This window comes from Nomia melanderi, chromosome 14 (assembly GCF_051020985.1).
Source record: "Nomia melanderi isolate GNS246 chromosome 14, iyNomMela1, whole genome shotgun sequence".
Taxonomy (NCBI): Eukaryota; Metazoa; Arthropoda; class Insecta; order Hymenoptera; family Halictidae; genus Nomia; species Nomia melanderi.
Genome location: NC_135012.1, coordinates 6,498,040 through 6,513,723, shown reverse-complemented (window position 1 = coordinate 6,513,723; position 15,684 = coordinate 6,498,040). Strand labels below are relative to the sequence as shown.

At 45.8% G+C, this 15,684-nt stretch overlaps 1 protein-coding gene across 15 annotated transcripts in view; it reads left to right on the top strand.

The window, feature by feature from the left end:
* sei (potassium voltage-gated channel seizure) overlaps window positions 1-15,684 on the top strand; it is a 142,403-nt gene that overhangs the window by 16,445 nt on the left and 110,274 nt on the right. For all 15 annotated transcript variants that reach the window (XM_076373834.1, XM_076373828.1, XM_076373835.1 and 12 more), the window contains one exon: window positions 9,925-10,155. In XM_076373834.1, the coding sequence (XP_076229949.1) occupies window positions 9,925-10,155 (231 nt within the window). The remainder of the gene's footprint in view (window positions 1-9,924; window positions 10,156-15,684) is intronic.

Genomic DNA, 15,684 nt, shown 5'->3' with positions numbered 1-15,684 from the left:
TTTCTTTTCTCTCTTTCCTCGCGATTTCGTCGGTTTTCAGAATTCAACGGCGCTAATTGTCGCGGCTCGGCATATCGGGGAGATCCTCTCTTTGAGCCACCAGCTGCGCGGTTTATTATTTTTCATTCGGCCGACGTTCCCCAGTCGATTTACAGCTCTTTGAAGATCCTTCTGGCCGGTGTTCGCGCGGCGGTGCACTTTTCGCGGCGCGTTTGCGACGCCACATGGTAACAATCGTTCAAGACATCGCCTCGCGCAACGGGGTCATGAAACCAGATGAATCGGAGACTTTATTGCCGATCACCCGCCCCGCGAGAATCGGCCCGCGTGTTGCTTGTTTTTCTTCGGCCGAGATTTCACTCGCTATCGAAGAATACTCGCGGGACCGTTCGATGCCATTCACGATCCTATCGGCGAAAATAAACCGGCGAGACGCGAGGCGCCGTCTCTTTCTCAGAAGACTTTCTTCAATTATATTCTATTATTACGGAACCTGAGAATCCTAAGCGTTCCTAGACACGGTCGCATCTCGCTTCGCGGATATTGCGCTTGTCGCTATTCAAGGTCTGCTGACTTCATTTCTCGAAAAGCTATTCCATATAACTATCCCTCGCATAAGACACACATTTTTCGAAAGACTTACTTCTCAATTAACCAACGACCGAACTACTTTCTTTAATTAAGCACCTTGAACTTTGCAGTCGCGATATCTTAACACATTTACTACCGCCGAGTACAGGGCGAACGATGTTATTTTCACGCAGACCGGAAAACAAAGAAATCCTGTTGAGATTTATATCACTGCGTCGGCGTGGAACGTAACTCGCGGAATCTCCAGAGGCACGACTGTATTCTTGTATGTTTTAACATTATAGGGATCGGATTTAATCTTCTTCGTATTTACGTTGCCGTAATCCTACGGCCGCTCGAATGGATTCCGATACGCGGGCCCAGCTCGTCCCATTGTCGATCATTTATTAAACTCTTGCGGCCGGGTAATCTGCCGCTTAATCCTCCGGCCCGCCGATAGGATCGATGACGATCGCCTTGGACCAACGGTGGGCTTAACGCGGCATGACGCAGACCACCGAAATATTCCCGATGCGTTGAGTTACGAGCCGGTGGATCTTAAAATTGTCGTTCTTTCGTAGAACCTCTATTTTCCTCGGCGACAACGGCGAGTGCGTTCTTGGCACGGCGGTCTCGCCGCATACTTCGACGGAGTCCCCGTCCCCGTGGACACGCCGCACGGTTTCGATGGAACCGCACACGGAGATGACTAACGTCGCGTCGACCGCGCGACAGCGACGGAAACGAACGTGGAAGGAAAGTTACCGGGATCGTTCACGACCACGGTCACGATTCCAGCAGCTCCGTAACTCAATGAGCCCGCTCCATTTTCCTCTAAGTGGCGCACACCTCGATAATGGCCACCACACCTTAAACAAAATCTGATTTATACGTTATATCGTCAGATGTAGCTTGGGAAACACCGAAAACATTTCTAACATCTCCAATGTTCGTGGGTGGAGAAAACTGTTTATGAAACAACGAATGGGATTAGTTATTTCTTAGTATTTTATTTATTGGTTCTATCAGTTGTATTCGTTCAACGGCTGTGTGGGTGAGGTTTTGTCTATGTTTCTCCTGGGATTTTCGAAGGAATTCTATAAATCTGTAGGCGAGTTTTAAATTATTGCTGTTTTATTGGATTAATATCATTATTAACCCTTTGCACTTGAGAGGTGACTCTGTCACCACTTGATTTGATGCAGTACAACTATAAAATTTGATATTCAATATTGAACTTTGTATAATCCATCCATTTTGAGAAACTGCCTATTTTCATGTCTAGTACTCGTTACTAGTACGGTATTCTGCAAAACATTAAGTTAGCGTGGAAATATGTAAACCTCCACGTCCCGTCCGTTCAGTTTTAAGCTGTACCTTTTCTCTTCGTAACGAAGTTTCAGTCGAAATTTAATTAATCAGAATGGTTCGTCGAGCTTTTGATTGCATTTGGTTCTTTTAAGAGACTACGTCTGACTATGGCTTACCTGTTCTATTTTCAGTTGCAAGAGAGTAATCTATATGAATGTTGCTCATTGCTTCAATACGAGTAATATGAATCTGTTAGATTATTTTTCAAGCATAATGCAGTTTCGACTGCAATTAAATGCGTCGGCCTTCTTCAGTTGACACTCTTCATCTTCCCTCGTCGTGTGTTCCCTTACACAGGCTGTCGGCAGTTCGGTGGCGTGTTTCTGCCTCTTCCCGCTTTTTTTCTTTCTCCTCGGCCCTTTTCTTTTCTGTCTCTCCCTGCATCGCGACGGGAACCTCTTCGACCTGGGTCACAGCCGGATCACAGGCCGGTTCTACGTTTATATATAGGATGTTTAAATCGAACCGCGTGAGCGGATTTAACTTTAACGCGACGACAAGGTCGCTCCAGCTTGTCACAACACTGCCGGTAGACTAGCGTGACTCCATCGTATTTTCGGGTTTTCGGGGTAAGACGAGTCGTCCACTTCGTTTATCGTTCAAGGACGGTCCGAGAGATAAATCGAGATTCGCCGTGACGAGTATCGATGCCAATGATCCACCTTACGTAAACCATAACCGACCGATTTGCAATTGAATTCTACGTGCCGACGTTTCGTAATTCGTTGCGCGGTAGATTTAGTCTCGGACAGACGCAGATTACCCTTTAACCTTCTTCTAGTCTCCTCTGACCGAATCACATTTTCACTTTCCTAATACTAAAACTACCGAGCAGTTGAAATGACTTTTTCAAGGTCCTCTATAGAAACTACACGGCTGCATCTATTGAGACTTTAAATGATTTAGAATTGAGTTTGTGCATTGTTAAATCAATTTCTTTAATAATTTTTCATAGAAACATCTGCCATCTTTCGAATAACTGCGAAAAGACGAAATCAGGAATTACTTTGATCAGCCTGGTAGTTTCAACATTAAACCGAACATATTTACCTTTTCTTAATTCATCACTCCCCGTTTTCCCAAGGATACTTTCAAATTCGAGCGAACAGCGATGCAGTAGTTATTAATGTATTTATTCGTATCAATTGAACATTTCAAATATGCAGATAAACGGAGAATCGTATCAGGATCGAGATAACCAAATATGGACCCTTTTTCATCGTTCTTTGTTATTAAATCGACAAAATCGACAAAAAATTTCCCCGAAATACTGCTCACAGACGATAAACGCCGCGAGCGTTACTATCTATTAGCGACTGAAACACAGCGAGCGTAATCGACGCGAGACGAGCGCGGCAAAAAGCTTCGTTCCGGTCTGCCCGATAAATCCGAGCCGTTTATAACGCGAAAGACATTAAAGGCGTCCGATGTATTACTGTCCCCGAAAGATAAGAGGCACGTCGCTCTGTCAGCCGTAAATATGAAATATTGATTTAAAAGTGCCAGATTGGATAATTTAACACGCGTCGCGGCGGCGGCGCTCGCGATCACCTAAATCCTGCCCGGCATTGTCGGTCCCGGGGAAAACGAAAATTCGCTATACTCCGCGATCCCCGCGTATTTATAACGTGTCTCGGTGTCCAAATAAATTCAGGAACGCCGCGGTGGAAATCGTACGGGACACCGTTTCCCTTTCGCCGCGGACTTCGCGGAAAATCTATAAAGATCGGTTTTATCATCTCCTGAGAAAATGGTCGACGACCGTTCCCCTAGCCACTAGAAAGTACGGTGGAATCTCGATTAACAACCGACTTAATTGGATTTTTAACGCGTTGATTTTCACGGTGGTCACCGGTGACCGATGCTTCCAAATTGCTTGAAAACCATTACAATAAGAAAATTGCTGTTGAATCAAAATACTCAGTGACACAAGAAGCTAGATAATAGTGTAATAGGAGCACTGTAATAACAAAACGTTAATATTTATTTCTGATACTATTTTCCTGTATTATAAAGGAATAAATCTTGCTATAAGAAATGCTCGAAATTCTCGTGGCAGTCAACGTGTTAAGGGACACATGAAGGATCAATGAAAGCTCGAGAAAAAATGTGAAATACGTATAAAATACGATCGTATACAGAGTGTCCAAAAAGCTTTCGAATAGATGAAGAGAGTTCATATAAACTTATGTCTGAAAATGCTTTATTAGAAGGATATCAGCGTTCATAGTTTTACAGACAAAATTGGTGTTACAATTTGTTACACAAAATCATATATGTATTATTATTGTCAGTGACAGTTTATTGTTTACCCTGACCTACGGCCGTGAGACTATCAGTCGTTCTATCGTCTAGGAAACAATTAGTCGCACAAGAGACATTCTCGCAGAAAGAGGAATTTTCGAACAATTCTTGGAACTATCACAATGAATCATAAATATCTTTCCAAAGAAGCATTTTCGGACATGACTTCATACAAACTTTTTTATCTATTCGACCACGGTAATACGTAATACAAGTTTAATTCCTTTACCTTTTTCAATACCTTGTATATCCCGAAATATAATTCAAAGGTCCGAATGACTTAATCTGTGTATAACCAAAATTCCGAACCACGTAGGTCACAGAAAAATGGCGATTTTCCGGGATTTCATTGATATCTCTTATTTCCTTTTCCAATTTGAGGTACAGTCGCTCGTTTTTTGTAATCGAACATTTTCGTGGAGCTTCGCGGGAATGAGGGAACGTCGTTTTACGGACGGATTAGGGGTCGCGGCCAGTTTAGCGACTCGGAAAGATAAGAGTTTAGGCGGTCAGTATTCTGGAACGGCACGGATAGCAAAGTAGTTCTCGCGGCTAAGTGACATCCTTGGCAAAGGGCCCAGCCCTGCGAGGTTGTCGAGGCTGTCTCCGATGCGAACTCGGCAAAATCTATTTCTAGTCCGGCCGATAAACTCAGCCTAAGATTCGTGAAAAGAAATCCCTGTTCGACTCCGAGCTCCCCGCCGCCCCGGCTGCTTGTTCCTGTATTTGTCTTCCGCGACGCGCGGTGAATAATTACGGTATCGGCCCCTTTCGCGAATTACGCGTTCGTGATTCGACGAAAATTTCGTTCGGCCCGCGAGGAATTCATTTAAGAGGGCGTGGGTCGCGCGAAGCCGGAATAAGATTAAGGAAACGAGATTTCGAGGGAAATTGCTGGAAAAATGGCCTTTTGTGCCTATCGAGGCTCTTCTGTAAACTGAGAGAAAGTTCGGCGACCTTAAACCCGCAAGCTTATTAATTTGCAAAACGTTTTACGGGAAGGGAATGTTATTAACCCTCGTCCGACGCCATAAACTCTCATTTACCTATATCTTTTCCTTTAGGTGACAAGATGTTTGAATTTTTTAAAAATATGTCCCACGTATTGTGAAATTTTGTTAAACTTTTCGTTATACTTCATTTGAAGTAGTCATGGTCCAATAATAAATTCACTTAATCCCTTGACTTACAATATCGTGTCACTCGCGATGACAATTTTGTATCGATTTTGACAAATCGAAGTGTTATTTATTGTTTTTCAATATAAAGTGAATATTATTTTTCTGTTATCGATCTTTAACCTTTGGAATAAACGTAGACATAGAATAAACAAGAAAATATATTCTCTTCCTAATAAATAACTAACGGTAAACAAGTTTCATCGATTCTAGTTAAGAAATAAAATGTAGGACAAGAGGTTGAAGTACTATTTGTCTGAAATCTGTCTCGGACACTCCTTGTCAACGACCGAGGCTTAAATTGTAAAAGCTTCATCGTTCGAGCTCTCTTGAGTGATTGATTTTTGCGTTGATTCGGCGAGTCGCGAGCGCCAAAAATGACTGGCAATTAATCTCCGCGTGCCGATGGGAAACGAAGCGTTGTCGCTGCACCGTCTACGGTGTGGTCCGATGGCGGAAAGGAGTATTAATCATGGTTAAACTAGTGGTACGCAACACTGTCGTGCACAGTACCGTTTCCAGTTAACCGGCAATTACCATCGATCAGTGGGAATTAGAGAATGAACATTGTTCCGGTGTTTTAACGACCGAACTATGCGCCCATTTTTTCGCCGGCAGAATGCTCGATATATCCGCCACGTAAAGTTCGCCGATATAATAAACTACCGCGTGCGTGGAAACAAATTACGACTCTCTTGTAACGAAGATCGAGTGGGGAAAAGCGGATATCGGACAGGAAAAACAGAATACCGGCGAAACTTTCTCGATGAACATTATCGGATTACACTCATCGCTGGCGGGAAACGGACCCGACGAACGGACCGTAGGAAACGTACGCGACGTTATCATTCTTTTTAAAATTATATTTCCATGATGCTCGAAATCCACGAAGTGCTCTCGCCGTAACGACCGCCAGAAACGATGTAATACCTGGAAAATAAAGGAACCGGGGGAGACCTGGTTCCGGCGGGAGAAAATGAAAATGAGGGCCAGGAATTTATGACTTCCCCCGGGAGGAGATTAAATTATTCCTTTAGCTGCCGGAGAACGGCGTTTTTAATACTTTCACGGTTCAAAATATTTCATTGTTCCTTGAAGAAATCAGAAGGAAACTCTGCAGTCCCTGGCCATCTTGCGCGATAAATAAAATTAGAACTGAAAGCGTGGCCGGAGACGTTCGAGGGTCCATTGTAGAATTATTCAGTCCGGTATCCTCGCGAGCTCATTAACCTTTAGGACAAAGTGTTTTTCATCTTTGCATTATTTGGAACGTTTCCTTGAAATATATTTTAGAGGACTATTACTTAATAAGAATTAAAGTAAACGATTTTCTTCGCTAGTTATTCCAATATATATTATTATAATTTTGATATTATGATACCTCGGAGCAATTTGTTCCAACACTTGTGAATAAAATGTATGTCAAGTCGCTCGGAAAAGGAATGTAAAGGATTAATTCGAATCAGAGGTTTTCCGTCGCTTTCATCTAGATATTCACCATTTCCGAAGCAATATTTCATTTCCTCCGGATCAGTTTGTCCCAGCTGACGCGATTACCTTCCCTTCTCGTGCATTTGTTGCCGCCGTGCACTATCGACCACGTTTCCCAGCCCTTGTGTAAACGGTCACGTAATATCGGCGATGATTTCATCCGGCACGTCCCCGTTATGTTAATCAACAATTGGTGACGGTCCGCGCGTTCCTACGCATTTTCCATTTCCCTTCATTAGACGCGATTGTCCTTCGCAGAATGTTTCGGCATTCAACCGGGACAGACGACGAGATGGTGAATCGATGGCAGGCGAGGAACGCGGCGCAATTCGACGTGCTCCGGTACCGACATTTCTCCTGAATTCTGGTACGACGTCGGTACTCTTGCGACGCGCTTGAAAATTCGCGCGCCGCTCATCCGTCGTTCGAGAAACGTTTCCGTCATCTGTTCGACTCGTTAGGCCTCGCAACGTATCACTTGCTCAGACGTTTCGTTAGACTAACCATTCAATTTCTTCGCGATAGCTACATGCTTTACCAATTTTTATTCCATTTCTGTGTAATATCGTAATCATTATATATTAGGTACCGGGAAAAGATGTTCTCGTGTTAGTAATAAGTCGAAGTCCGGTTTCAATCAGTATTTCACTAGCTTAACGAATGAAATTGGTATTAGCAGCAAGTTACGTTTATGTTGTTATTAAATGAGATAAGATTATTTTACAAAAATGTTCTCTGAGTTTAAATTTTGATTTATGAATCCGCGCGAATATTGTCTGGTATATAAATAAGATTATAGTTCCATAATGTTCTCAAATAAACGAGCAAAATGAGACTATAGGTGAATCAAGTAGAATTGAAGTAAGTTCCTCGAAAGAAAAATCGAGAACCCTTTAAATCGCAGAGAGTTAACGGTGCTCATCGCGATTTATTAGAAGTATTATTTATTGTATCGGTGACTGGGAAAATCCGAGATTCCCTGAGACGCAATGTTGCAATAGGTTGCACACGTCGAGTCGCGAGCGACCGCACAAAGTCAGTTTTCTTGGCAGCGATAAAATTCAATTTCCGGTAATATCGGGGACAATTTCTACCCACGTTTTCAGCGGTCGTGTTTTCAAGGATTTCCCTTCTGCGATGGAAACTCGAGGAAACGATGCGTCACGCGGCCGGTTATACAGTTTCGCGATCGTGCATCGCGCACTTCGGTAAGTTCGAAGAGATTCGAATTAGAACGACGGCGAACAATACGCGTAGTGTCCCGTGTGAATAGTAAAATCTCGCTTTTCTATCCGCGCCGTGTTTAAACGAGACCCAGCCAAGGTTCTTTCCCGATTTGTCGAACGGCTATTTTTAATCCGCGGGAAGAAAGGAAAACGTTGGGCCTGTTTCCATTTGCAGAAATGTCGTTCCTTCCGCGGGAAGTCGCCGGTTCGTTGAACATTCGAGGGTTGAAAACACCCGGTGAATTTACTTCTTTAACGATCCTCGTAAAATTCGCCCCGCATGCGATGCCGCGCTCGCCGAGCCACCCCCTTCCCCCGCCATATTGCAGTTGTTTCACGAAACGCAGCCTGCAAATACGTTCGGGCCAGCGAATCGTTAAGGGACACGCGTCGCAATTAGAGTTGTCAGCGGGAAGCTCGCCCGCACCGGATGCGCTGAAATTTGTTTTCATTAACGATATACCGTCCCTCCGGTGATCCGACAGGTGGCGTGTTCTTTGATCCGTTTCCATAAATTGGTCGACCTTTTCATTACGCTTTAATAATACGAGCTTCCGTTACGGGATCGCCATTGTTCCGCGGAACAATCGGTCCGCCTGAAATAGTTCAGCCTGTAACCAGTCAAGGTGTTCGTGTGTTCGTTCCTTTTTCACCGCAAAGCAGGCGCGAGCTTGTTCCCGCCTCGCGAGTCCGCGAACGAGCAAGACACCGGCTCCTTTGAGCCCGCCGCCGTAAAAAATGTCCAAATCTGTCCTCCGTCGTAGCGGGACCAGACGAATTAAACGAGGCTTGCTGCGTACGCACGCGGCAGACAGGCTAAACGACCGGCTACCGAAATATTTTATGGTGTGCAGTCTAAGGCTGACGCCGGATTTAGGATTGAAGGTCGCAATGGGAACGAGAAATTTCGAGATTTCGCTATTCTAGACTTACCATCGACCGTCGCGACGGTTTCGTCGTCAACCCTTTTCATTCCTTTCCAGCCTTTTATTCTTCCCACGATTTTCCATCGAGTTTCTGTTAGTTTCACCGATATCGTGATATTCGATAATTATTTCACTTCGCCAGATGGTTGACCTTTCGGTTCACTCGTTCCTTCCGCGAGAGGCCTCATACTACATACTTTCCGATATACGTGATCTCGCGACTCGCCTCTTAACGTTTGCTACCAGCGTCACATATTTGCGACGATCAACGTTTCATATTTTGCGCAAACAAGATTGAATTACATTTAATATTGTTACGTTCTCATCTAATATTGCAACGCATGGTATAATGCATAGAAAGTCGCGGAGACTTTTTTCTTGACTATTATTCGTATTTCGTAAAGACGATACATTTCACTAAATAAAATATTCTAACCGCGGAGGTTGAAGGTAGTGCTCGTAGCGAATGAGTTAATTTCGAAGAATCAGCGATCTATAAATAGTTCCGGGTCCAGAATCGTTCGTTCCCGTTGACTTGTCCATTTCTGCGAGACTGTCTAACAAGAAAAGTTAATTTCGGACGTGCCTCGGAAGGCATGCCAACCACGCGCGCTAATGAGCCGATGAAAATTCACAGTAGCTCTGGCTTCTGACGTTCCCTGTCCCTCTGTACATTCCAGCCAGCCCACCAGAGATTGTTAAATTTATTTGGAAGCCCTGTACGCCGCGTTTCACTATGCAGGAGGCACAAATTTCTCGGCCGGCGACCGTTATACTCGCGTTCCTCGCGATTTTTGTAACAAGGGGGTGGTTTCGCGGTAACGATAGATTAAACGTGCTTTCCGTATCTGTTCGCAGATCGAAGTTTTTTAGTGGCCAACGCTCAACAGGGACTATGTCACATAATATACTGCTCGGACGGTTTCTGTCGGCTGACGGGCTTCTCGAGGGCGGAAGTGATGCAGAGACCGGCGATCTGCGAGTTCCTTCATGGGCCAATGACGTCGCCTCATGCGGTCGCAGCCCTCCGCGACGCCCTCGCCGCCGGCGTCGAAAAGCATTTCGAGATCCTCTACTACAGGAAAGACGGTAAGTCACCTGCACCTTGCTGGCCTCGAATTATTAAATCGAGAATTCCAAGAACACGTTTAAAACCATCCACTTCCACCGCGGATCTTGCGAAACAAATCAGAGCCGAGGGAATGCGCGGAATTCTACTCTCTTTTTACATCTCTGACCCTCGCATGACTGATGTCCACTTTGACCTATAATAGCATTTGCATTCTATGCAGCTTTTCAGGAGGAATTCTACTTTAAATTGTACGCGTACCGTTAACGACGTACATTATGGTCACACGTGTCCATGAAACGCGAATCGATAAATAAAGAAATAAATAAATGCAGCGTTGCATGCATCCTTCATGCGAGGATTAACACGGATCCATAATATTCGCAGTTTATTAATCATTCGTTGGAAGTCGGAGGTTCGTTTCATCTGTCCTTTCCACGAAAATGTATTATTATCGATCAAAGTGGGCGACAAATCTCGCGAGAAACGGTACCGATTTTTGGCGGACGGAAGCCAAAATTTCACGGCGAGAACTGGCAAGATATCCGCGGGCAGAAGTGTCGCGGGAACCGAGGAACCGGACATCCTGAATTCCAGTCCGGTGTGTCGACCGAGCCCGTCTTGGCAAGACCTTTCAGCTTTCTAGGGACATTGTTTCTTGGATCCTCGAGAATAGACAATGCGATTTGTATCTTTGCCAAGCGTTTTCCCCGAAAAGCCATTTTCTCGATTCTTCGTTCCCGGGCATTGTGAAATATTTATTCCGCCCGATTATCCGGTCAGCTGATAGAAGCCTGTAAACATCCTTGAAAACGAAACACATATAAATTCCCCGACCCTTGGGGAATTGAATCGTGAACTTCGTAAAACGCGAAACTGACTAGGAAACTGTTTTTCATTTTTCTCGACTTATTTCCTCGCATAGACACACGATAATTCGGTTTGTATCGGCAGAGTCACCCTGTACATCGATCGAAACGAAATATCGACGAATCTGTCCAAACGTTGCCACGGTATTCCAGAAACTACGGGTTTCGCGCGCTCGCGAAACGGAGCAGCTGTAAAATTTCCTGTCGAGCACCACGCGTCAATTTTGGAAACTTACTGTCACCGTTATTAAGCGTTTCCGCGGCTGACTACGTCTGCGACTCGGTCTGTACACGGGTGGTATACCTCGGACGAGAATCCGTTTCTTCGGGAAAGTTTGTCGCGTTAATAATTACTGTCGAAGTTCCCCGAAGTCGGTCGAAAAGTCACCGTCGACACTCAGTTTTATGGAATCGAGTATCATGTGGAAGTTATCATTCCCCGGAACATAAGTTTCTAACTATAGAATTGTCTGTAGCTTGTGCAGCGTGTCGCAGAATTCTCGAGCGAGTTGCGTTTGTTCTACTAATAGAAGTAAGGGAATACTATATTTCTTTCGCAAGTGTTTTTATTCCACTTTTTAATCCCTTGCCTTGCATAACGTGTCAGGCACGTGGTGCAGATTTCGATCAGAATTGAACTAGCATGGACGTTCGCTCGATCCTTTTGAATTCAAATGAAATATTATTCTTCGGTTATCAATTATTACACTTTGGAACAGAGATTCCAAGATTTATAATTTTTTTTCCCTTAATATGAAAATATTTAACCCTTTGAACTCTGTAGGCTCCAATATTGCACCAGTTATAATATTAAATATTTTAATGAATCTTAAAGAAACTACCCTAAAATTATTAGATTTTCCACACATCCAAATTTTGTACTGGGAAAGAAAATAAAAGATCGAAAAAATGTTATAGTTTTTGTCATTTTCGCTGGGAATACTATAAAAATTAGTTGCAGTTGCTGGTAGATTACAAAACAACCTGGAGTGCTAAGGGTTAATATAAAATTTATTCTAAAAAATATATTTCAACTAATTCCCTCATTTATTGATACTATTTAATATAAAATTTATTCCAGAAAATATTTTTTAAATAATTCATTAATGACAAAGTAATTGTATCGATTGTAGCGGAGAAGTAAGTCGTGATACAAGGGGTTGAAGTATTAGGGTCTTCATACATTATCTATTGCAACTATTCTCTCAAATTCAATTTCGTTGATACTATCACGCGCGGAGAACACGGAACACAGCGTAGGTTTTCGAAACGACGCCGAGCTAAATAATAAATTTCCGGTACCGATCAATTTCAGGCTAGACGTGTCGCTCGAACGACGTCTTCAATTCCCGTCGAGCGGAGAATTAGAGCCGTTTCGCGGGGACAACTTTATCGGCACGCAATAACCCTGAATTTACATATTCCAGTGGAGATCGTGATTTTCCAGACAACGGAGTGACTTCTTCCCGGGGTCTGTAAGAACCGTTACGTTATTCAGAGCGGGAAAATTGAATTTATTCGCGGACCGATGGTTGGCTCGGACTCGATTTTGCCGTAGTGTCTGACCTTAGGCGCGGCGAGATCAATAGTCACTACTGTATAATTTATCATAGTCATAGCTCGAGGCCTCTTGGCCCACCTGAGTTCCCTGGTCCGGTTCCCCCTGGCTTTAGACTCGCGCTCTTGTACACAGGTGAATGCCGGCGATACAGATTTAATCGGTGGACATCGTTTCGATTCGCCAACTTATCACGAATCTCTATTCCGTCGTACGAGTTCAGCCTTCTCATTCACTACTCGTTAAAGTAACTAATCTCAAGCTTTAAAATACAATAATTATAAAGAATAATAATAATTTTTCTATCACTCGTCGAGAACAATTGACGTTAACATAATTTACCGTCAGTCTGAGTGATACTAAACATAACATTAAATAAAAATTTATATCGTTTCTAATCAATGCAATTACACGAATACATACCTCAATTCTCCGTCCCCGAAACCCAGACTTCCAAAATCAACACAAGCGAACATCCCCGAAACAATACAACAAACTACAACTACTCCGCAAATCCGTTAAGAAAGAAAAAAAAACAAGAAAATACTCGACTCGCGATATCTCGCATGATAAATAACGCGAACACCGTGATATTGAATCCCGACGCGATCGAAGGAAGGTCCCCGAGACACGTAGATCGCGAAGAGAGAAGGGAATTGATGAAACGACTGTGCATCAAGATAAGCTCGATATCCGGCCCGATACGGAACGCATCAGGCAGTTATCGGGAAATGCAACCTGATAGCACGTGTGACGAGCACAAAGGGGATGAAAGAAGGTAGGGCGAGCGGTAGCGAGGGTGGCGGAAGCTGAAAAGCGGAAAGTAGTCAGCGGCGACCACCTGCAGTCACCTCGGCAGGGTTTGGCACGGTCGGGAACCGTATTCCCAGTGAATCTGCCCGGGCGTATTACACGTCACCAGTCTTTCCCGCTTTGACGGGACGCGGTTCTCATTGTTCCCGCTCATTTTCCTCGGGGTGAGGGAGGACGGACGCCCGAGGAATTGATCGCCGGGGGACGGAACGCTCGCGGCGAGCGGGATCGGCTTCGCAACCCTCACCGGGGGGTTGCGGCGAAACCGTTGACCGCTACGGTCCGCTAGCACGCGCCGCGCAGCGGGACACAGCTAATTTTTTCGTTTCCGTCGCTCGGTCGCCGGCAAATGTCGATTCGACGTCTCCCTCGCCCCGGCTTTTTACCATTCCCCTTCGCCCCTATTTTTCAGCTGTCGTCCCGTTCTGTTTCTCGCGGTAACGTCCACCCCCTGGGGGGCGATCACGATCGAAATGTCAAGGGTCGCGGTGCATTAGGAAATTCTGGGACGAGTAGACGTTTTCGCGGCTGTCTTCGTCGTCCCATTGACGGCCGAGGAAATTAACGTCCATCGACAGGGGGGAGTGGGGGGGGGGGTCGAAATGTCAAGCTTTTACTGCGCGGTCGGTCGCGTCGCGTTTCTACGCAATACTGGCGGGGGTGTAAAGTTTAGGGCCGACCTTGAGCCGTTACGACCCCGAAGGATTCCGAGAGTATGGAAAATTAATCGATGGCGCGGCGAGTTCGGAACTATGACTGACTGCGTCTGGTAATTACGTCGGGGCTGGATTAAGGGACTGCTAATAAGTTCCCGGGCTTATCTGGTGTAACGTTAATGGCTCTCTTTAGCGATAATCGTTTTACCGCGCCCCCGTCGTGAGTATAATCATCATACTTCTTTTCGACTCGATTTCCTCGTCTTCCACTTACTCGCTCTTCTCTACGTTTGTTTCCAATCACATAAAACTGTTCCATTCCCATCGAAACAAGAAGGATCGCCCAATACAAAACGAGACTCTTTAATTTATACCCTAATCCCGAGCTGCCGTCTCCGCGGTGTCCGATAACGAAAGCAAATATAAAGCCAACCGCAACGACTGGTAATAATACTTCACCCCAGAAAAAACAACGGGAAAAGAGCCGGGCAACGCGTCGAATAAAATTACGTTAATCCCGAGGTGACGCGAGGTCTAAAAATTCCCGTGTAAATAGCCCGCGGACGACGCTGCCCGGCAGTTCCCCGGAATCGACGGTCCCGTCTTCGGCGTATCGATATCGCTCTCCATCGGCACCATCGGCAGCTGTGGCCATTTCGCGAAGACCTCCTCGAGAGTGCTCTCTCACGCTGTTACGCAACACGGTGCGCGGTCCGCGTTCGCGCGAGCACGGTGTTTGAAGCGGCCAAGAATAGTCGTCGTCGTGGCCCGTCGTCTCTCCCGCCCCCTCCCCTCGTTTCTGAAAACCTCCCGCCGTCCCGCTGCCCCTTCGCGTACCCTGTTTTCGCGTGTCCCCCACCCCAGGTACGCACATCGGGATAGCGGTAGCGTAGTCAATGACATCACGGAGAGGCGCTCGACCTCCCTCCACCGCGGCGCGTCACGTGACGTCATCCTCGACGTTCCATCTCCCTCTTCCTCCCTCTCGCTGTCTCAGCTCGCGTCTTCCTCGAGTTTTTTCCCCTGGCAAAAACCACCCTAAAAGAAACTCGACTTACATTCGCCGGCTGCCCCTCGACCCTCAGTCACGAGATCGTCCCAGTCGATCTACCTCCCGGCCGCCCCACCCCCGACGTGACATCACCGGTACAACGACCCTTGGACCACTGCACCGTCAGCGCGCGGCCGATCCTCTCCGAGGCGTGCGAAACGTGGCGCTCGTCCCGCGGAATAATACGGCGCCTGTCCTCCGAATTTCGACAGCCCCGGCTGGGGAACCGGGAGACCGCCTAAGCGAGAGATTCACGGCCTAAGGTGTGCGGGCTTGTTGCAGTCATCGCGAAGACGGCGAGCGCCGAGTTTAGCGTCTCCCGGCCGCGTTTTGCGTCGGCCGTTACCGTCGCGTTCGAGTTAACCCTTTGGGGACGTCAGCCGTGTTGGCGACATCGGAGTTTCGTGTTTGGAATACGAAGTTCGCGGATAGTTTGATTATTCGAGTGACTAAAGGTCGGTAGCTTTTTTCTATTGTTTTCTTCGACGCATCCGGGTTTCTCTGGTTTCGAATCATTTTGGAAAGGTCCTCGTCCGCGAAGGGTTGAACGTTTCGCGATCTCGTGTTGGTCGGTTCTGCGGACGCGGCGCGCTGCAGCTGGT